General features: G+C 47.0%; 1 protein-coding gene across 2 annotated transcripts in view; it reads left to right on the forward strand.

The window, feature by feature from the left end:
• The window catches only part of MYBL2 (MYB proto-oncogene like 2), a 382491-nt gene that overhangs the window by 168296 nt on the left and 190878 nt on the right, over nt 1-23317 (forward strand). For both annotated transcript variants that reach the window (XM_069652342.1, XM_069652343.1), the window contains 2 exons: nt 15554-15994; nt 17242-17381. In XM_069652342.1, the coding sequence (XP_069508443.1) occupies nt 15554-15994; nt 17242-17381 (581 nt within the window). The remainder of the gene's footprint in view (nt 1-15553; nt 15995-17241; nt 17382-23317) is intronic.

Consider the following 23317-nt stretch of genomic DNA (forward strand, 5'->3'; position numbering starts at 1 on the left):
AGTTGAGCCTTAGGGGCACCCCACAGCCGACTAAACAGCGTTGTGATCTGTACTCCATCTGCACTTGCCGGTACCTGTTAGATAGGTAGGAGGTGAACCATTCTAGGAGTGGTAAAATGATTCAAGTTGCAAGCTACTAGCCAGCCATAAAGTCACTCTTAATCTAAATTCTGCACATACACAAAGCACCATGTTATTTACTTGCCAAGAATCCATTACTACTAGCCAATGGTGAGTGCAAATTCTGAGCCCTGATGCTAGTACAGAGTCCAAGAATTCCATTTGAGTGGCGTATATTATGAGTGTATGGTCGAATGTGTCAAATACTGCGAAGAGTGAGCAGAACTAGGAGTCGGGGTTCCCATTTTTCATGATGTGCAAGGCGCAGTCTATCTGTATGGTTGCTGGCTCAGTGCTACACCTAGGCCTGAATGCCGACTGGTATTCTTGTGGGAGACACGTTGGTCTTTTTTCTCATTCAGCTGGTGGGAAACAGTCTTTACAATCGCGAGTAGGGAGGATTTTCCACAGCCCATTAATGTGTACATAAAGGTAGACCAACAGACGCTCCTTGGTTATTGTGGCAGAGCAGCCCGGCATCACTCAGTGGAGGGAAGATTAAAGTATAATTAGTCCCGTACACCACCACTAAACCACAGAATATATGGTAAAATATATACACATGTATTAGTATTGAATGAAGAATAAACCCGTGAACAGGAGGGAAGAAGGGGATTAAGCAATATATAAAACATTGCGAACAGACCGTAGGTGAAATTTTAGAATTGCAGTACTAGTACTGAAAGTCTGTTTGCCTTTATCAAATTTTTAGAAACAATATAACCGCAAGTGGTCACTTAAGACCAGGATTTCATATTGAGTAAACTGCAGTGATTTACTTTGTTTTAAATTTAAAATAAACACTGGTACTTTCTAAAATTACTCTTTGCTACAAAAACTCTAGGGCCCTCTTTTGCCAGTCAGTGGGACATATATTGGAGTTGGTGTGCTTGAACCAAAGAGGGATCGGCTCTGTTTGGGCCAAGGGCCACTGGCGCCAGAGCTAGAGTAAAGAGACTCATTCAGAAAAAGAAATGTAGTCCTAATGAAGGGGTCATCTTCGACTCCACTCTCTCCTTCTCTTCTCACATCCGACATCTCCAAAAAGTCCCACTACCCAACTGCAACTCGTCAGGGGTATTCTACTTTTTCTTGCTTTCCCCCAGAGGCTCCACCACCTCGCGGGCCCTGGTTCTCTCTAGGCTGGACTATTGCAACAGCCTTTCTCAATCTTCCTACCTCTACAGCTCATCCAGAACAGAACTGCACGACTTATCCTTGGCCTCAAGCCCAGGGACTGCATCTCCCCGGCACTGAAATCCCTCCACTGGCTCCCGTGGCTGCAAGTTCAAGACCCTCTGCATAATCCACAAGGCTTTCTGGGGCCAGGGCCCGCACTATCTACAACACCCTCTTCCTAAATACTCTCCTTCTAGAGTCCTCCCCTCGTCCTCCAACTCTCTGCATGTGAACCGCTTTCATAAACAGAGATTTTGGGTAGATCTCTATCCTCTGCCTGTACCTCCCTCTGGAACAGCCTCCCTGCCTCTCTCCGTCTAGAGCTGGAGCACCTTAAGTTCAGGAATCGCCTCAAGACCCTCCTCTCTCTCCCCCGCTAACCTCAGTTCTTTTTCTCTCCACCCTCCTTCTCCTCCCTAACACTGTTCAGTTTTGCTGACTGGTTGCCTGGTTCACCTCCAGAGCCTTACAGGTCCCCGGCTCCCCCACCAGTCTTTTGCACTTGCCTCCGGGCCACTGCACTATGTTCTGCATTACTGCAGTTTCAGCTTGCGCTCCATGAGCGGGGCAACCTCTCTGCACTTAATCCAGTGCCATGCTGGACTAGGCTCGTTTGTTCCCGTCCACCCCGCCTTCCTCGCACCTTAGTCTGTCCTGTCCTCCCCACCCCTTCCCCCTTTTGTCCCCCTTCCCTAGCTTGGTCGCTACTGCACTTGCACTAGGAGAAATGCCGTAAGGCCTAGTATGCTACTTTTCTGTCGATCATTCGGAAACTTCAAGGCCTAACAATGATTACTGTATTCCCATGTTCCCTTTCCACCTTGAAGCGCTTTGACGCTCTCCACCTGTGTATAAGCGCTGTATTTATATAGCGCTCTTTCCCCATTTGTATGGCCTCAATGCCCTTTGTGGCTGTAACGCACTCGATGACTGCAGTCAATGTGGTTGAGGTTCTAAGAGTTTAGATTAAGAGATGCTTGTGTGCATTTTTGCCAGCTTAGGACTTGCGTGGCTGGCTAGGCTTCTTTAAGCAGCCCAAAGGTCATTCACATGATTGGGCACTGTTGGTGCTTTAGGATAGAGTGCTATTTATTGAAGATTTATGTGTGCCCAACTATACCAAATTTTCTTTCGTTGGTAGTCTCTGTATGCTAGTGGCAGAGGTGTTGAGGTACGTCTGGGGTTTCAGTGTGGACGGCAGTGTGCTGCTAGACTGGAATGACACAGCCATAGCTGCATCCTACGGTGCATGGATGTTTGGCCGTGCCTTTGGCCTGTGTCCACAGAGCTGGTGTAAGGTATACGTACCGTAGGTTTTAATATAGTTCGGCTGCAGCATTCTTTTTTCTTTGTCCACTGTGGACGGCATGGTCTCAATGTGGTCTCTCTGGTGCGAAAGTCTGAGAAGCGATGGCGAGTGAGGTTTATTGCTGTGTGCCTCAGCAAATGCTGCCGGCTCCTCTGGTGTATTTAGCGGGTAGGAGTGTTGTGGATGGGGCTATAGTTTGTCAAGGTCAGCTGACGCGAACATTGCAGTTAACCGTGCTTAAATGGGATGAGTAAGGTTTATTGCGGTGTGCCTCAGCGAATGCTGCTGACTTCCGTGGAGTATTTATTGGGTCGGAGTGCTGTTGTGCATGGGGGCGATAGTCTTTTAAGGTGAGCTGCTGCTGATACTGCCGGCATCTGTGGTGTAATTGGTGTTTAGGAATGTTGGGTTCAGCAATGTAGTTTAGAGAGGGGGAGGGGTTCAAGAGGATGTTGGGGGGGGGGGGTGGTGGTGAAGCCAGATTTTTAGGGCCTTTCTGAATTTCAGTTGACTTTCAATATTGCGGCTGTTTAGGGAGTTACAGATGATGATTGCCCATTTGTATAGCGCAGGGTTGTCTTGATTCTATTTAGACACTCAGGCGAGCATTATGCTTTGCTTTCTTTATTACTGCAACTCACAGCCCTTCAAATTTGTAACTTTTTAAACTTGACACATTTTGTTTTTTTTACTCGGGTAAGCACGAAAAATCAAAGTCCAAGGTTTTAAAACCAAACTGCAAATCCCCACAAGCCTCTTTAATGTGGTAATCCTGAGGCTACATCAACGCTCCCATCATTGCTCGATCCTCTGTGTAAATAGCCTCCCACCCGGGTCCTTTCTTTTGAAAGCGAAACTGATGATTTCTGAACGTTGACTTCCAAACTCTGAACTCTCCTACAACTCAACGACTCAGACTTCTCTCCACAGCTAGGGCTGCGACTTTGCTGACGATTCTAGTGTAGAAGGCTGGTGCAGAATTTTAAACTGATCGACCACCCTTCCATTCTGTCTCAAGTTGTCTTCGGTTCTTCTTCTAGGGACAGATGAAAATACAATTGTGAGGGTGGGAATACGCTAGAGTGTCTACATTCTCTAAATACACTTTCAATTACTGCCTTCTGGTTGGGATATAATGCTCGCCTCAGTGTCTTTAACAGAATCAAGACTACCCTGCGCTATAAGCATGGGCAGTCTTAATTCTATATCAGGACAGGAGGCGAGCATTATGCTTGTTCAAAACTGTCTACCACTCCAATCACTATCAGAGAGGCTTAAAATAAAAGGTCTTAAAGGTTGACTCGGTAGACCAATCTACTGATTTCATATCTTGAAAGGGTACTTCTGCTGAAAAAGCCCTGGAAGCCGTTGCGCCCCTCACAGAATGCGTGCCAAACCTGGATAAGTATGCCTGCCCAATGCATAACATCTCTACCCCATCTAGCTATCCGGGCTGTAGCTACAGCGTGGTATGTTTTCCTATGCGCTATGAGAATCTGAGTCACCCCTACTGGTCTCACGCTGGATGTGGCTAGCTCGTAATCTTTTTTTCTGATGCTTGTTAATCTGCTTAGAATCACATGCTGTGCATATGGTCCGACATCCAGTGGTAACCGCAGGGTATTGCATCTTGTCTTTCGGGGACCGAAAGGGGACGTTGGCATAGGCGTGTCTGTAACACTATCCCTGTCGTGACGTGTATAGTACCCAAAATCCCTCACGCGCCGAGGTCCCTCAGATGTTTTTTCTGCCCAGATAACTGGTCGCCCTATAGCGGAGCTCTTAGTAGAGACATTGTTTCTTACCGAATTGTCGGTTTGTTCCCTGTTAAGTCACTTCGCCCAACAAGAACATCTTCGAAGACTATGGGGGATTCGTCTACGGCTGTGGATTTCGGCGACTAAGATCCAGCAGCCGGATTTTCCACGTGGTTGGGCCTTCTGGCCGACCTATACAGTAGGGAGAGTGGGGTCGGGCTGGCCATATTGTTTAGTATGTCTTTCCTCCTTTCCCCTCTTTTCCCTGTCGGTCTGGTCATCCTTCCCTTTTGCCGCCCTAAGTGTAGGGTCAGATATCCTTGGAAGGACGAACACAGGACGTGTAACACCTGTCTCCACCTAGAGCACGGCGAGAAGTGGTGTGCGGTGTGCATACTCCTTCGGCCCTAGACCCTTAAGGAGCGCTGTGTAAAGCGGTGGGGCGCGTACGGTATGTCACGCGTGGAGTCCCCCCAACCCCCCCACCCCCACCGCTACGCCAGCTGAAAGTGACGGGGTACTTCGGATGACCAAATGTCCAATGCGGATGTTCTAGACCTTGAGGCGGACACTTCTAGGTCCGCCACGCCCGTCCCCGACCCTTCCAGGCTCGACTCTTGTCTTGTTCCAGGGACTACACCCGGCAACGGGGGCGTACAAGCACATCTCACTAAGCACAAAACCACTATGCCAATTTCGATGCCTTCTTTGAAAAAGGCGAAAGCGCCAACAGGGCCGCCGAAAACTTTGTTGGTTCCCTCGGATCGTTTGGATCTAAATCCTTCCCTTCATCCGCAGCAGCGTCTTGCGACTGGGCAATCGAAACAAACTAAGGGCGCTACTCCAAAACCTACACGCGTCGAAGTTCGGGAGCCCGACGCTTCGATTTCCAGGGCCTCAGTAGGCCCGAAAACTACGGCTAGGCCTCTAACCGGAAAACCGACCGCTAGGCCCTCTTAGTGCCGTGGACGGTATTATAACCGCTGACAAATCAGAGCCTTTGTCTCACGACGATTCGGCGACTATCGAAAGTAGCATCGGAAGAATCGCAGCGACGGTGGGCCTTACTCCAGTTCCGCCTAAGGTTATGGGCCAAACCGCGGAAAAGATTTCGGTGGATTGGGTTCCTGATTCCGATGAGGCTTACGTAGATAGTCTGGAGCCTCTTTCCGACACCCTGAGAGGTTCCTTTCGATGCCGCAGTGCAGAAAACGTCATTTCTCCTCGCGTAGGCCCGTTTGGGTCCTCTAAATGGACTACATAAACATTAGAGGGTTGTATGGATCGGCTGGAGCAGATTATCAGTTCTTCTGATCATCCTCCCCCGAAAAGGGCTCGGGTAGACCCTAACCTCCAAATTCAGTAAGATCAGTCTCATGTTTTCCAACAGGAAGACGTGTCCATATGGACACATAGAGACATCTATAATGAGGAAGAAGAAGCTTCTTTTCTCAAACTATGAGGAAGATTAACGGGATACTACGGACAACTGGGAGGAAACCCAGCAGGAAGGTCAAGACCCTTGGACACAGCAAGATCAGGACTCTGATGTTTTGTGATAGACTCCTCCGTCCACCCCGGCTCGCCAGGCCTCCCCTGTGGATGACCAAATGGCTTTCAACTGCATGTTGAAGAAAGCAGCTGAATACTTCAAAATTGCCACTCAAGAGGCGGTACCTGAGCAGGATTTCATGGAGGAGATTATTAAGGAAAAACCTCTGGCAAGTCAATCCATCCCACTCCTTAACTCTGTTAAGAGACGGGTAGCTCCCTCATTGGTCTCACCTGCTCAGACATGGGCAGTGCACCTGAGAGTCGAAAAATGATTTCAACCTTCTCCTTCCTACCCTCTATATATCAAAGGGCACGCCATCCCAGACTTACTGGTAGTGACTACCACTCGAAAGAGGGCAGGGCTACCCCTTGCCACGGGAGAATCACCAACAGACAAGGAGTCTAAGAGGCTGTATGCCCAGGGCAAACGTGTCACGTCAGCAGCTGCATACACCATTCGGGTTGCTAATAATACTACTCTATTAGCAAGCTATGCTGATGCCCAATGGAATTTGCTTCAGGAAGGCCTCCGGAAGGTTCCTGAACCCGCCAGGACAAAGCTTCTCGCCATTGTTTCAGAGGGCAGACTGGTTAACCAGAATGTGGTGAACACCCTGGACACTGCGGAAACTGCAGGCAGGTCTCTTGCACAAGGGACTCTACTGAAAAGACACACGTGGCTGCGTACATCAGGATTTAGACCTGAGACTCAGGCCTCCCTCATTAATAAACCCATTGAGGAGACTAACCTCTTCGGGAAAGCAGTGGATGAAGCGTTGGAGACGGCCAAGAAGGAGCATGAGACTATAAGGTCTTTGCTCCAGATTACACAGAAACTCTCCTCCCAGAGGGCTAATAACTCTCGGCGGTCCTTTCGAGGGCACGCCCGTGCTGGTCAAAACTACGGCACGGCTAACTTCAACAAAAATCAAACATCTGGAAGCCCCACTTACTACCCCTCAAGGGGTCAGAAACGCGGCAAAGGTAGAGGCAGAGGCCCCAATCCCAGAGGAGCCACAGCCTCTGGTCAGAAATGACCACCAAGTCCAGGTCCCCTCCCATGTCACCCCGGTCGGGGGCAATTAACATCTTTCCCCAAGGCATGGGAGGGATAACTTCCAATCAGTGGGTCTTAAAGACGGTCGCCCACGGTTATTGAGTGGAGTTCAGACCGCCGTGCTCACGGCACCTTTCACCAGACCATCTGGAGATCCTGATCCAAGAGGTGGAAGCTCTGCTGGGAAAGGACACCATAGAAGCCGTCTCTTTTCTTCAGGTAAACTAGGGTATTTATTCAGTGTACTTCCTTGTACTCAAAAAGGATCTCCCCATGCGTCCTTTTCTAGATCTGCGCCCAGCGAACAAGTTTAAAAAAAAAAACAGAAGTTTCACATGGTAACACTGCAGGAGGTGATCCCATTGCAGAAAGGGGACTTCATGGCAACATTGGGCATGAAAGATGCATACTTTCATATTTTAATGTTGCCAGCGCACCGGAAATACCTAAGGTTCATGATCCAGGACAGACACTACCAATTCAAGGTACTCCCCTTCGGCATCGGCTCAGCACCAAGGGTGTTTACCAAAGTCTTGGCAGTGGCAGCAGCACACCTGCGCAGACTATCAGTCCCAGTTTACCTTTACCTCGACGACTGGCACATTACGGGGGACTCGTTCGACGCTTGTTTTTCGAACACCCAAAAAACAGTAGAACTCCTCTTCAGCCTAGGTTTTTCAATCAACGAAAAGAAATCCAGCTTAGTCCCCAGCCAAGTAAAACCATTTCTGGGAGCGCTAATTCGGGCGGAAGACAGTCTTGTCTTCCCCTCCAGAGAGAGGGTTCAGAACATACTCTCTCAGATTCCTTATTATGTAGCCATTCGGGAGGTGACGGTACGCAAGGCAATGCGTTTGCTAGGGATGACGGCGTCGGGTATATACTTGGTTCGCCACGTGCGGCTGCGCATGCGTCTCATGCAAGAGTGGCTCAACAGCCAGTGGTGTCAGGCCAGCGGACAATGGGAAGATCTGGCAGTTGTCTCGCCAGCCCTCGTTCTCTCTGTAGTGTGGTGGTCAAGAGAAAACCTCTTGAAGGGGAAGACCTTCACCACCCCCGCAGTGGAAGCCACTCTCACGACAGACGCATCTCTCACGGGGTGGGGGGCTCAACTGCTTCAGCAGACAGCGCAGAGAGTGTGGGCCCCTCAAGTAGCGTCCAATCATATAAACTTACTGGAGCTATTAGTGGTGTTCAAAGCATTGAAAGCCTTTCAGGTGCAACTGCAAGGGAAGACCGTGCTGGTCCTAACCGACAGCACTACAGCAATGTATTACCTGAACAAACAGGGGGGCACTCACTCTCCAGGGCTATCCAAGCTGTCCCAAAACATTTGGATATGGGCTCTCAAACACAAGATGTTTTTGTTGTCCCAACATGTTCCAGGGGAACTCGATCTTCTGTCAGATGTACTCAGCAGAGATTTTCCTCTGCCAGAAGAATACCAATGGCGACTGCACGAAGACATTGTGTCCAACGTCAGATCGACCTGTTCGCTACTCAGAACGCCCAAGGCCAAGACTACGCCTCCAGGTACCCCCAGAACTGGTCCCTGGATAACTTGGTCGGGGAAATGTCTACGCTCCACCCCCCCTCTCCCACCCCCTGGACTCCACTTTTCCACAAGATGGTGCACAAGATGCACCAGGAACCAGTTACCATGATACTGGTGGCCCCCATGTGGGCCCGCCAACCCTGGTTCGCTCACCTGATGGAAATATCCCTCTCCCCACCAGTCAAGCTTCCCTGCCTGTACAACATGTCTCAGGACAGGGGGGGAGACCCTACACACATGCCCACAAACTCTGAACTTAGCAGCCTGGCTCCTGAGGTCATAGTTTTGACACCTGCAACTCCCTCAGAGGTGCATGGACATATTCAGGGAAGCGAGAAAACCTAATACACGTTATTGCTATGTGAGCAAGTGGAAACGGTTTGTCATCTGGTGCAATTCCAAGGGCGTCAATCCCATTGATTGCTCACCCTCGCATATTGTGCTGTACCTGACTCACCTGTTGGACACTGAGTTAGTCTTCAATTCCCAAAAGGTTCATCTGGCTGCTCTGTCAGCCTACACCACATCACAACAAAAGGTATTGTGGTGGAAAATACCGGTGATTAAAGCCTTTATGGAAGGGGTTAAGAGGATTTATCCTCCCATCTCTCACCCATCCCCTGGATGGGATCTGAATGTGGTTTTGACCAGGCTCATGGGAGGCTCCTTTGAGCCTATGCATAAAGCAAGTCTGAAAGACCCGACTTATAAACAGCCTTCCTAGTGGCTATCACTTCTATCCGAAGGGTTAGCGAACTACAGGCTCTTTCTGTTTTAGACCCCTTTGTTACAGTCCACAAAGATAAGGTAGTTCTGCGCGCACATCCCAGGTTTGGGCCTAAATTCATCTCGAAGTTCCATGTGAACCAGTCAATCGAACTACCCACTTTCTTCCAGAACCCTACTAACATGGCCGAAAGAAGCCTTCACACACTAGACGTGCGCAGGGCAGTCATGTTTTACCTGGAAAGAACTAAACCACTAAGGAAGACTAAACAATTCTTCATTTCAGTGGCAGCTGGTAGAGAAGGGGATCCTGTCTCCAAATCAGCTATCTCAAGTTGGATTGTCAAATGCATCACACTATGTTACACTCTCACGAAGAGACAACTGCCCTTCAAGCCTAGAGCACACTCTACTCGAGGCACTGAGGCATCCATAGCATTAATTGCAAATGTTCCTCTTGAATCCATTTGCAAAGCGGCAACCTGGAGTTCTGTACACACCTTTACAAAACACTATTGCCTAAATACTCTTTCTAGGTCTTATTCTCAGGTGGGACAAGTAGTACTAAGACATATTTTCTCTACTGTTCCTTCTCACAACCCACCTCCAACTCCGGGTACTGCTCGCTAGTCTATGCACAGCATGTGATTCTAAGCAGATTAACAAGGATCAGAAGACTGGCATTACTTACCGTAATAGCTTTTCTGATGATTGTATCTGCTTAGATTCACATGCGCCCTGCCCTCCCTACCTCCCCGCTCGGGGTGGAAGGAACATAGACATCTTACTACTTGCTCCCTTTATGTACTCACTCACTATAGCCTTGGGCTCCCTCATGGCAGAAAAAATACAATCGGAGGGACATCGGCGCGTGAGGGATTTTGGGTACTACACACGTCACGATAGGGATAGTGTTACAGACACGCCTATGCCGACGTCCCCTTTCGGTCCCTGAAAGACGAGATGCAGTACTCTGCGGTTAACACTGGATGTCGGACCATATGCACAGCATGTGAATCTAAGCAGATACAATCATCAGAAATGCTATTACGGTAAGTAATGCCTGTCATACAATGAGCTACGCGTAACTGCTTATTATCTATCTGCGAAATAAGGATAAGAAATGATTCTGGAATCGCATTTCGTTCGCTTCATTACACTGACGGCTTCACCCTCCGGGTAGACTATTTTCCAGGAATTTCTAATGAAGTTGGTAGCGAGCTGCAAAATGTCTGGCAGTTCCCATCTCTTCCAGAAACAATGCATGCAATCAGGCGAAGACTGCCCTCTTCCGCCAGTGGGCGGACGTTCGCTAGAACTCATCGGCATGACGAACGGCAGGAACGTATAATGGACTGCTCCTGTCCACTGATGCAAGAATGCGTCTGTTCCCACTGCACCCGGGTCTATCCTCCAGCTGAAGTACTTGGAGTCTGAGCGTTCAACCTGGATGCAAAGAGATAGATGTCTAGGGGACCCAAAATCTTCTGGAATTGCGCAAATATCTCTAGTTGAAGCTTCCAGTCGCTGGAATCCTCAAGATCTTGGGAGTTCAGTCTGCTACGACATGCTAGTCCCCCGGTAAGTATTCTGCTATTGTTGCTATGTGATGTTGTAGGCAGTGGTGCTAGAAGTCCTTCTGCAATTCCGCTAGCATCCTGGAAGTGGTTCCTCCTAACTTGTTTATGTACTGCAGAGCTGATATAATGTCCATCTTGAGCAAGAGCCAACAATTGGTGCTGTCTTTGGTGAAGGCTCGTACAGGGGAAGGACCCTGCCAGGAGCTCTAGGCAGTTTATGTGTAAGAGAAGTTCTTTGGTGGACCATTTCCCTCCCGTTTCTAATTTCCCTCATCTTGCGCCCCATCCGGCTCTACTCGCATCTGACTCTCTGATCCGGTCTGGAGTATTGACGAAAATCGCTTGGCCATTCTGAGCTTCCATGTTTTGCTGCCACCAATGAAGCCTTGTTAGAGCTACTTGGTCTAGGGTACTGAATTGATGGTAGCTCAAACCCCCTCAAAGGTGTCTGATTTTGAATCTCTGGAGGGCTCTGTAATGAAGAGGTCTGTGAAAGATTGCCTGAATCGAGGCTGCTAACGGGCCCACTAACCTGGCTAGATTGCAAAGCGAAATAATCTTCACAATGACTGACCCAAGCTCCTTTTTTCATTTTTTTTTTTTGTCTGAGTCAGTAGCTTGAGAGACGCTTTTCTGGTGTCTATAAAAATATAACAAACTCTATTCTGAGTCGGAGGTAGGTCTAATTTGTCTGTTTTATAACGAAACCGATGGAGGACACTAGGTTGCATACCCCTGATACTTTGCTCTGCAGAACGGCTGCACCCCTGTCTCGTATGGCTGCTGCTACTGGCATCATTATCTTAGTAAAGGCCCAGGTGGGCTATGCTAGCCCAAAGGGCAGTGGAGATGAAATGCCAGACCTCCCCAATCCATAGAAAACAAAGGAATCTCTGATCTACTGCTATCGGTATGGTAAGCGTGTCTTTGAGATCCAGACGAGCCAGCCAATCGCCTGTTCGCAGAACGTCTTGAGGGAGATGTATCCCTTCCATCTTTGTGTCTTTGCGTAAGCCATTGGTTTAGACTCTTTGGATTTATCACTGGCCTGAACTTATCCCCTCGGCACACCAAGAACATATTGCTGAGCAACCCCGGGCCTCCCTATGCCTGGTGCTCTATGGCGACTTTGCTCGCTAAGCTGCAGAACTCGCTGTGAAGTAGCTCTTGTTCTTCTAAGGGCATATGCATGAATTGGGGTTCGTTCTGCTCTCTGTAGGAACACCTGTAAATTCTAGGTACATGCCTGCTACTGCCTGAAGCACCTATGCATCGCTGGACAGCGTTTGCCATTCTCACAAGAATAAGAGCATTCTCCCTACCACTTTCAGGTTACTTGCGCTCTGGGTACTCGCCACCTGCTGCGCTTTGTTGTCCGTAAGGTCCCCATCTTCTGCGGCCTCTGGGAAAACGCGATCTGGCTGGGAAGAGTGTCCTTTTGCCTATTCTCCCAGTATTGAGCACGAGGCCCTTTGGGGTCTGCGCTTCATGCTAAGGCAACTGGACGATCGACCCAGATGTAGTCCGGTCCCTGCCGAAAAAAGCCCTGGAAAGCTCTTCCGTATTGAGCTTTGAGCGTTTTTTCTAAGGCCGAGTATGTACCCACAAATTGAGCCATCTCTTTGGCGAAGGCTTCTCCAAAGAGAAACCTCTTTGCTCCTTCTCCTGCTTCGTATGAAGCGAAGTCACTGAGCTTGCTGTCTATTTTAAGAAGCACTCCTCTACTCTGACGAGAGAGCGCAGTTGGCATTGCCTAAAAGACCTACTGCTCATTGCGCCCAACTTCCTAGGGCTTGTACGTCCTCTGGCGTTCCGGTGTCTTTGGCCCTTTCAGCTAGGTCCATAATCTTTGCTAGAGAACCCGCTAGATCTAGCAATTTGTCTTGACAACCTCTCCAAGCACGGTATATGCCTTTTCGAATGTCCTTGGCTGGCTTGATGACAAAGTCACCGTTTTAGGGTTGAGATCTGGAGTGTCTGTTACTTTGCCTGGAAGATCGGGTCTAGGGAATTATGCTCTCCTCTTGGAGAGGACCTCCCTGTTGAATGGCTTTCTTATATGCTGAGACATATACATGACCACTATAGGTGACTGCACCAATTCAGTGGATTTCAGGTGCCGGATAGCTTCTGGGTCGAACATGTCTCCCATGCGCTCCTTCTGGAAGAGGTTCATTGCTTTTAGTTTCTATGAGGTTCTCCTCTTCCTCCTCTCCTCCTTCGTCTGGCGAATAGCTGCCATCTTCTTCCCCTTCATTGTTCACCCCTGGGGGTAGGTGGTCGTTGGTGTGGAACTGTCGCCTTCAGAAAAAAGGCTTTCTTTAGCCTGCTGACCTGATCAACCACCTCTTGGGGTCTTGTGTCTACCCCTTTATGATGCAGGGAGTACGGGGGTAGTCAAAGACGGCATCCTCTTACAAGCTTTTTTTTAAAAATAAAAAAGTATTTTTTTAAAAAAAAATTTTTACACACACCCCTCATGGTCCACCCCTGTTGGGGGCTGTCTGGCTGAAGTTCCCTCGCCTGGCTTATCTGCCCTGGAGACTTTGTGGTTTGCTTTCTGCTTGCCCAGCAAAGCCTCGAACATGTCCAGCCTTTGTGTGAGGGACTGCACTACCTGTGACAATGCCTGGCATAGGGAGTCTCCAAGGACTCTTTGAAAATGAAGGGATAAATCGGGGTCCCTTTATGTAATTACTTCTGCCCATTCTTCAGAGCTCCACTCTGGAGAGGTACTCTGTGATATTTTGGGACCTTCATAGTGTGCCATGCCTTGGTGTCCTTACTGCTTGAACTTGCAAGCTGCTGGGGAACTCAGCCTCTGCAGTGGCCTCAATGGAAGTATCTTTTTTTTTTTAAATGTTATGAAGGGGTTCGTATTTCGAGCTTGCCATTGTGTTGCGTGTAAAATGGAGCTCTAAGAGGCAAGTAATGCGGGCTCGAGGATGCTGGGTGTGACTGCGCATCGGGCTGTCTTCAGGGTCTTGGTGCCCTGTTATGTCGGCTGTGACACAGCCGAAGAAAACTGTGAAACTAAGAAGAGAGGGTGGGACCGGCTGCCTAATGCGAGTGCGTTCACTCGCAGCTCTGGTCCCGGCCTCTCACTAAATTGGTAAAGTAAAAATGTGCTCGCTGCGTGCGTGCGTGCTATTTGTTACCACTGACTGGAACAAGAGACAGAATATACACTTGTTCAACATTGACAAGAACACGAGATAAATATGCACATTGTGCGACCCCGCTCAGGGAGTGCTCCACATAAGTACCCCTTTTAAGGGATATTAATTACATGGGAAATGTCGTACTGTAAAATCAACTTATCTGAGCTGCAGCAAAAAGAAAAAAGGAAAGGACTCGGGAGGAAGGCTATTTATACAGAGGATCGCGCACTGATGGCAGCGTTGATGTAGCCTCCGGACTACCAGATTCAAGAGGCTTATGGGGATTTGTAGCTTGGTTTGAACTCTTGGACCGTTTGATTTTTCTAAGTTATTACCGGAGTAAAAAACAAAATGTGAGTTTTGAACTTTACAAATTTGAAGGGCTGTGAGTTGCAGTCATAAAGAAAGCAAAGCATCATGCTCGCCTCCTGTCTTGATATAGAATTGGCGCTTGGAAGGAGAATGAGGATCCGCCCAGCCTGGAGGACTTGTGAAGTGGGGCTGTGCGAGATCTGACGTAGCGCTGGATATTGTCCTGAAGGGACAACACCGGGCTGGTGTTGTGGATGGCGCGGTGGGTGATGCACATGGCTTTAAAGGTAGTGCGTCGACCAATCTGGAGCCAATGGAGGACTTTTAGTGTGGGGCTGATGTGTTCTCTGGGAGGTAGGTTAATGAGTACGCATGAGGCCAAGTTTTGGATTCTTTGGAGTTTCCTTAGTTGAAACGCTGGGGCACCTTGGTAGAGGCAGTTTGCATGGTCTAGGCAGGACAGGATGATTGGAGTTGATGGCCGAGAAGTGGTGTGGATAGGTGAGGTAAGGGAAAATATGCCTGAGAATCCATACGGTTACCAGTCAAATGGTCGAAAACATTTGGTCGACAGACAATTTGGTCGACACCATTTGGTCGAATGCCAAATGGTCGAATTTTTTTTTTTTTTTTACCCATTTTTTTTTTTTGGGGGGGTCCCCCAACCCCCTTTTTTCTTTTTTATTTTTTTTCCCCACACGAAAACCCACAAAACACATATATATAAAAAAAATAAAAAAAAATTCGACCATTTGGCATTCGACCAAATTCAGTCGACCAAATCACTGTCGACCATTTGACTGGACACCAATCCATACATTAACGGGTGGAGGTGCATGATTTGTGAGCAATTTGAGACGAAAGAGGAGATCCATGAGAAGGCTGTGTTTCTGATTCCTAGTGTTTGCACCCTGTCTAGTAGGATAGTGTGATCAATGTTATCGGAAGCTGCAGAGAAGTCCAGGAGTACAGCGCAGCCTTCTGCTGTAGGTATTCGCAGATGGAGACTAGGGAGGATTCTGTCCTCTGAGCGGCCTGAAGCCCGATTGCGCAGTGTGGGTAAGCGCCTCCCAAGAAGTTTACTTGTGCAATCCCAAGCTTTTATTTTGTTCTATCCTATAATGATGCTTCGCCATGGAGGATATGTTTTCTTCCTAATAGAATTGTTTGAAAAAATGTCAGCCATAACATGTATCCTTGCTTTGTTCTTTCTTAACTGAAATTGTCCCCATGTCTTTGCAAGGATCCTGATGGATGGTGTGATCTTAGTAACTTCGACCTGCCAGAGGACTCTGTGGCTGGTAATAGCAGCAGAAGTCGGAGCAGCAGAAGCCGCAGCAGCAGTAGCAGTAGCAACAGCAGCAGCAGCAGCAGCGATGGCGATAGCCCCCTCAGGCGGACTCCTTCATGTAGGGCGACCTCCTCTCTTTCCAATATGACGGAGTATCGCTTGGATGGCCACACCATTTCGGACCTAAGCAAAGGGAGCAAAGGCGAGCTGATTCCAATTTCCCCATGCCCGGACCTTAGCTTTGGCACCCCACCCTCCCTCCTGAAGCGGCAGAGAAGGAAAGTGACACTTTCACCAGTCACAGAGAACAGCATCTTGTCCCCCATGGAGGCCAGCAACAGCATGACCCCCAAGAGCACCCCAGTGAAGGTGCTGCCATTCTCACCCTCCCAGGTACAAAATCAGTCTTTCTTTGTTTTGTGCAGAAAACAAACTTTAAATAAAAACCAAGATGTACAGGTTGTCAGGGTGGAATACAAGTGTAATTTTATGGCTATCGCAAATGCATTCAGAACTAGTTTCAAGGACGGCCTTTCTGTCCTTAGCAATAGTACAGTATCATGTAAATAAACGTAGTTGCAGGTGCGGTGTCGTAAATTAAAGGTTTTTTGTGACCATTCAGTCAGATGATTCATTGAGAGTTTAGAAAAGACATGCTTTCTTTTATCCATGTCCTCAGTCTCGCCTTGTTGGGCCACTTCCAAAATGCTAAGTATTTTGATAGGATTACGGGGTGGCTTGTGTGTCTGGGACGCCATTTATCTAGACCTGGGCTTTTTTTTGTTGCATCATGCATTCTGGGATGTGCCCTTGTTGCTTATTCAATTAGACACACTATAATATAACTGGTTTTGAAAGAGATGAAGAAGAGGTCCCCTGTATTTGGGGTAAAGATGCATTCATTTGTATTTGCTGTGAAGTACATTCCTTAATTCATTTTAAATCATTTATCCTCTTAGCTAGTCTCACCCAACTTTTACAGCATTTCTTTTGAAACAGCAAAAGCAACTTCTTAATACTAAAATAGTGATAATGTTAGCTGTGGCCTCTCCCCACGATCATCCTCTTAGCCATCACTCGTACTAGTGGTTAAGCAAATGTTCACTGCAACAGTGATAATTTCCAATGTTTGCATAGTTTCGCCAGCTCCCAACTTGGTTAAAAGCCGTTTGTTTCTGCCTTTTTCCATTAGTTTAGCCCCTGAATCTTTTAAAGTCTCGCTATATTAATTTAAAATGACTCCTGGGTGGAATACTGCACTTTAATCTTGACCTAGAGACCTCCCTTGTAAAATGACCTCCTTTCCCAGTGAACCTTGTATGCTACTGACACCCCTCCTGCCATGAAATCCCTTCGATTTTGTGATTCTAGAAATGTACCCCATTTCATGACTAAGAGCACTTTTGGTTTAGATTTCTGGTACTGCCACAGTGCCTTGTTGTTTCTCACCTGCTGCTGACATTCTGTAACATTGCCCCTATAGTTTAATGGCACTTTTTCAATGCTTGGCTTCAACTCTGCTTTCTGTGTTGTGTAGCTCACATCTACAGCCCTCTGCTTTGCATTTGCTAATGCCAATCTTTTGGAATTGCATGAGCGTTCAAGACTGACCAATTTATGTAATTTTGTTTTGGTTACAGTTTCTAAATTTGTGGACCAAACAAGATGCACTAGAGCTGGAGAACCCGTCTCTGACATCCACGCCGGTGTGCAGTCAGAAGGTGATTGTCACCACCCCACTGCACAGGGACAAGACACCCCTGTTGCAGAAAAACTCAGTGTAAGTCCTCCTGATAAGTCACACTGCAGCCTGGTTTTGAGAGAATTCAACAAAGACAAGTCATTGCGCGTCAGACCTATTGCTAACTCTTTTCTGGTTAATCTACTTGCACAATGTTACTGGTAATTGTAGCCTTTAACTCATGTTATGACCAATGGCAATTTCCTTGCTTTATATTTGGGAAAGCATCTTTAAGATTACTTGTCAGTGTGTGGTAATTTAGAAAAATGGAAACAGTGATACGAAATCTTTAAAAATAGTTTATTTTTGGAATAAGGGAGGGTTTTGGCATGCCACTATATTGTCATATTTTTCCTTAGTATTTTATTGATTTTCCAAAGAATCAGTAGTAGGTCTTGGTTGGAATGAAAAAGTGAAATGTGGCAATTCGCCCTCCTCGAGGGAAACTGAAAATAATTAACCCATAATTAGTCAGGGTTGGACTGGGACAAATAATAAGCCGGTGTACACAAAACAAGTTGGCCCACAATAAAAAAAAACGGACCCACATCCATATATTCTAGCCATTCTCGCAGCACACTTTTTGGGAAGATGGTGGAGTGTGCGCTGCCCTGCCTGAATGCTTATGTACAATTATCCAATCAAAATTGGCAATTACGTTATCAACCTTGGAAGGATGAATCGCAGAGCTATCCCTGTCAGGATGCAAACCTGCAAATCACACACACATCTCGAAAGCAAGTGCTTAGCCTGCTGAGCTTTCTTATCAGCATTACAATGAATTGTCAAGAAATCCCAAACATCAAATCTCAGCAGCTATCTACAATAAGGGCAGTTTAGGGTTGTTCCGATTGTTTTCTGTCATCTTTGTGACCAAATCATTCTTTGTATGCTGTTAGGCAGGATTTGTATGTAGTACCCTTGGGGAGACTACACCAACCTTGTCCCCCTGGCAATAGGTAACCCAACCTTTGGTATAAGTCTGTACTACATAGGCTGGTAGTGTGGCTGAGCAGCCAGGCTTATTCCAAGAGGGGTCAATGTGAGCAGTAGGGTTTTAAACCGAGATTCAGTACCAAGTAATCAAACTCTTCAACCCAAGGTTTCTTGATACAACAATTATTAATTTATTTCAGTCAGTTGAATAAGCCTTCATCAGAAGGGAGCAATTTAGAAGTAACACAAAAATACACTTCAAAATACACACGGTTAGTTTCTCTAAATCAGCGAGTACCCATTGGGGATGACGCATAAAGTTCCTACACCCTGAGGTGACTTAAATAACTAGGCCCCTGTGGACATTAATATATCGCTGGTACATGTAGAGCAATACTGAGTTTGGTGTAAAAGGAAAGGGTTTGGGAGTAAAACAAAAGGTTAACAAATATTCTGAAGCAGGTAAGTACTCTTGAACACCCGCCCGCCAATGCAAATTAATTTAACCCTTTATTGCAGGAAAGGTAAAGCACAGAATCGGAGGTAGAAGACTCTTTCAGGGAGCCAGGCCAGCCATTGTTAATTGAGCAAGGTCTAGGAGGACTGAATCACTTCTTGCAGTTAAGTAAAAGTCTTGCACAATGTTTTAGAACTCTTCCTACAAAAAGATAGACTAACTCTAGGGTCACAAGCTGGGAGGCTTGTGAGGCCAAAGCTGCAGGCAACTCTGCAAAGGCAACCACGTCAAGTCTCAACTGAGAACAAGCATGGCTACACGACAAGAGGTAAGTCCTCTTAAGTTTACAGTACCTTTGGTTAGAGAAAAACTGCTTCTAGCTGGCTTCTGTTCCTGTGTAAGTCTGCAGATTCTGTTGCTCCTGGGCATCAGTCGTGGGGACAAGAGGGAGGATGTCTGGGCGCTCCTGCACTACTAATGGACGGTCGGCAGCAGCAAGGGGCAAACTTCAAATCAGCGGCACTTCGCGACTCTTGCAAACAGTACCACTGTCGTCTCTCAGATACCACTCTGGACTTTCTCCTTGCATCTAGGGTCCTGCACTCTGAGGTGTCTCAGGCTTGGTCAGTCCTGCTTCCTGGGAGTCCGGAGGATCTTCCAGGAGCTCTGGTCCGACTTAGCCTCTCACTCGATTCTGGTGTTCCTCTGCCTTACACTTCAGTTCCTGCAGCAGCAATGGAAGTACAGCCAGCTCTGAGAGGATTTCCAGATGAGCTCGTCTTGGCGTCGATTGGTCCCACCAACCCAAGGGGAGAAGTCGTCCTTTGCAGGTTTTCTCTAGTCGAGGCAAGTTCGGAGCTTCAGCACTGCAGCAGGGCTTCACCAGGCAAACCAACGGTCCAGGAATTACAGCTGGCGTCTTTTCCAAGTTCTTATTCAGATTCCTTTGTCCATTGGTCGACTGTCTTCTAAGCAAAAAGCCTTGCCTTTTATGCAGGTGTCTCCCATTCATTCCAAGCCTAGTTGTCACTCACACAGCAGGATTGCTGTCCTTCGAGGACAGCCCTCCAGCCAGTCACCTTTGGGTGCATTCCTGTAACCAAGGAGACTAAGCAGAGTGTTTTGGGTGCCTCCCTTGCTTCCTGCCATGCCAGACACACTGGAGCCAGAGGCAGGCTTCACTCGTGAATCCGGCCAAAGACAAAACGAACAAAGGGACCAAACCTGGTTTGGCATGCAGAGAATCTCAAGAAGGACCTTTCCAACAAGAAAAGGCGAAAAAAGACCAGGGCCATTTTGACGAAAAGGGCACCCATGGGTGCTTTACTACAGCTGCAATTGCAGCCCGCAGTAAAAACACACAATGGTAGAGGAAAGTAAACCACTGCCACCAGCTATTAACCGTAGAAAGGGTAACATTAAAATGTTCCATGAGAAACTAGACCAAGGGGATATTAAGTAACCCCTCCAACACCCTATTGTAAGCTAGTGTGTGCTGGGTCTAGAAAGTTATAAAATGTAGTAAAGCCAATTTCACTTGACTGCTCTTAGAAATATTTTCACCAAGAGAAGGTATTTAAACCTTTGGGAAATCTAAGATACTTCCCTATGTCACTGCACTGAAGGTGCTGGGTGTCACAATGTAAATATGATGCCTATGGAGTTTGTCAGACTCCAAAGTCAAAATAAACAGAGTCCAAATCGGAGAAAAATACCAGAGTGGGAAAAGGGTCTCCCTCTCTCCAGGTTAGAAATTTAAAAAGTCCTAAAGTCCAGCAAAAGTGCTGGGAGTCTCTAATTGGCACATTTCTGAGAATTCTCCCCAACATATGCCTTTTTACCTTCTTTTGCAAATGGTAAGACTGGGAACCTCAAATACACAAGACATGTTTGTGAATCCATGGTGTGGTTGAAGTAGACGAATAGTTAGTAGACACCTTGTTGGGGAGCATTCTCAAAATGTGCCAATTCCTCCCACCTTTGAGCCCTCCAGCTCTTTTGCTAAACTTTGGGACTTTGAACTTTTTAAATCAATGTGTTTTACTCTTGTGTCACACAGCACCCTCAGTGCAGTGGCACAGGAAAACCTTTTCAGGCGTTCCCAAGGTTTAAATACCGTCCCTGGTATAAACTACTGTTTCCCAGAGAAAGTAAAGTGAAATTGACTAGTAAAGTCTTTTAAATTCCTAGACCCAGCACACCCTATCTTACTATAGAGTACTGTAGGGGGATACTTACTATCCCCTATGTCTAGATACTCATGTAGCAGTCAAATGCTACCCTTTCCTCTCAAAATGGCTGGTGGCAGTGGTTTTACAATGCACTACCATGATTTTCCCCGACTGCAAACACTGATAGCGTTAAATCGTGGGAACCATGTTTTTCAAGATGGCGTCTGAGCCCCCTTTTGTTTAAACAGGTCCTGGTCTTCTTTTTTTGCCATTTCTTTATAGAAAGTTCCTGCTCCTTCTAGAGTTTTGCTCTGCACGCCAAACCTAGTTTGGTTCCTTTGTTCATTTGCCTTTGGCGGGCTTCAGGACTGAAGACTGCCTCTGGCGCCCGAGTGTCTGACGTAGGCAGGAAGTGAGGGTGGTGCCCGAAACTCCCTGTGCTTGGTCTCCTAGGAGATCCAAATGCACTCTGGTATGATTGGCTGGCTGACTGTCTGGCAAGGACAGCCACCCTGCTGGGTAAGTGACCGCTAGGCTGGAATGAATGGGAGAGAACTGAATAAAAGGCGAGTCTTTTGGCTTGGAAGGCAGAGTTGACCACTGGAACGAAAGAACCGAAGACCATCTTGAAGAAGACGGCTGCTGCAACTCCTGGACCGTTGGTTTGACCGGTGAAGCCCTGCAAGGACGTCTTCTCCCGAGTTGGTGGGACCAATTAACTCGACACTAAGCCACCTGGATACCAATCTTGGAGCTGGTTGTATTTTCCTTGGAGTGCTGCAGGAAACAGAACAATCAGGGAGAGGGACACCAGTTTGTGTGCTTTACTACAGCTACCGGAATCAAAGAATTGACATTTGCCAGCTTTTTGACCAATCCTAGTGCAGTAGTCCCCCCGACATCCTCCCTCATGTCCCCACGACTGAGGCTCGGGAACAGCGAGATCTGCAGGAACAGAAGTCTTCAGCTGCCTCTTTTTCTTCGTTTGTAAGGTACTGTGAAACGAGACTGAGCACTTGCCTCTTGCCTGGTGAAAGTGCTTGAAACTTTCGCAACTAGCAGGACTAATCGGCTTGTGACCCAACATATAATTCTTCTCGTTACAAACTACTTCTGAGAATTTCACCGTTTACTTACCAGAACCGTTTTATCCTATCGAAGACTTTAAGCCTATTGACTTTGGCCTAGCCTATTGAATGGAATTGACTCTTCTGGTGAACTCAAAGTATCTGCACAGAAACTTGTAATTCTTTTATGTTCTGAGCCTATACCTTTTTGCTCCTCCTTCAAAGTAGTCTGAATGCCTCAAACTTCACGAGTATAGTACTGTGTATATTTAACTGCCTCCTTCTAGTGAATGTTTTATAACTGACTGTTGAATAAATTAATAAGTGTTTAACCAAGAAACCTTGAGTGTAAGAGTTTATTTGAACACTTGTGATTGTAGACCTCTCTGTAACCTCTCTGTAACATCATTACAGTTCACATTCCCTCTTAAGATAAGCCTGGCTGCTCAGCTCCATTACCAAAAACTGTAGTACAGACTTAACCAAAGTTTGGATTTGCTTACACCTGTAGTCATAGTTGTGTGTAGTGGTCTCAAAGGGTGATGCATACAGGCTCTGCTTAACACACCTCCAAGACGAAGACGCAGCACAAGTTAAAGCAATACCAATGAATTCATGGCATTATAGATGGTTGTATATACTGCAGACAAGACCCGGACAGTCATAGCGGCATGAAATGACTTTGGTTCATAATGAAACCTTTTATGGCAGGGATTAAGAACAAAAGGATTCTTGCATGAAGGACTATTTAAAAAGTGAAATTATTGCTATTCAGGCCCAAAAAAAATCAGGAACACAGATATGAAAATATGCAATGTGGATCTTTTTTTTAAATGAAATTACATCAATAAGAGATGCTTGAGAAAAGTACCTGGAATGGAGAGCAAATTGAAAAATATCAAGAAGCTCAGTATCTGCATTTGCATGATCGGGTGAACTGTAGAGTATCCCCTCTCCACATCAACCAAGAGCTATGTGCTAATCTGGAATGATAGTGCGATGTCAAGCGACTCGCTTCGCCAGATAAACGCCCATAATCTGGTTCAGATTAGTTTTGCATAGCCAGGGCAAAGATCTTGAAGTCATGGTGCTGCTGTTTGTGGTAGCTAAACTGCACCTCAGAAATGTCTGTATAAGACCACAGAGCCCATTGATCAATGGAATACACTTCAGTGCAGGGCATGCTATATAAAGAGTCTTCCACGCATACCGAGAATGTCACTCCATCTCATTTCACAACCGCATATATACAGCATACAGAGATGCACGAACTAACACACACCCGCCTCCCATTTCACAGGACAGTATGAATATGAGCATGTTAAAAACACCTTTAGGTTGCAC

This window comes from Ambystoma mexicanum, chromosome 3p (genome assembly GCF_040938575.1).
Source record: "Ambystoma mexicanum isolate Mex_15411 chromosome 3p, UKY_AmexF1_1, whole genome shotgun sequence".
Classification (NCBI taxonomy): domain Eukaryota; kingdom Metazoa; phylum Chordata; class Amphibia; order Caudata; family Ambystomatidae; genus Ambystoma; species Ambystoma mexicanum.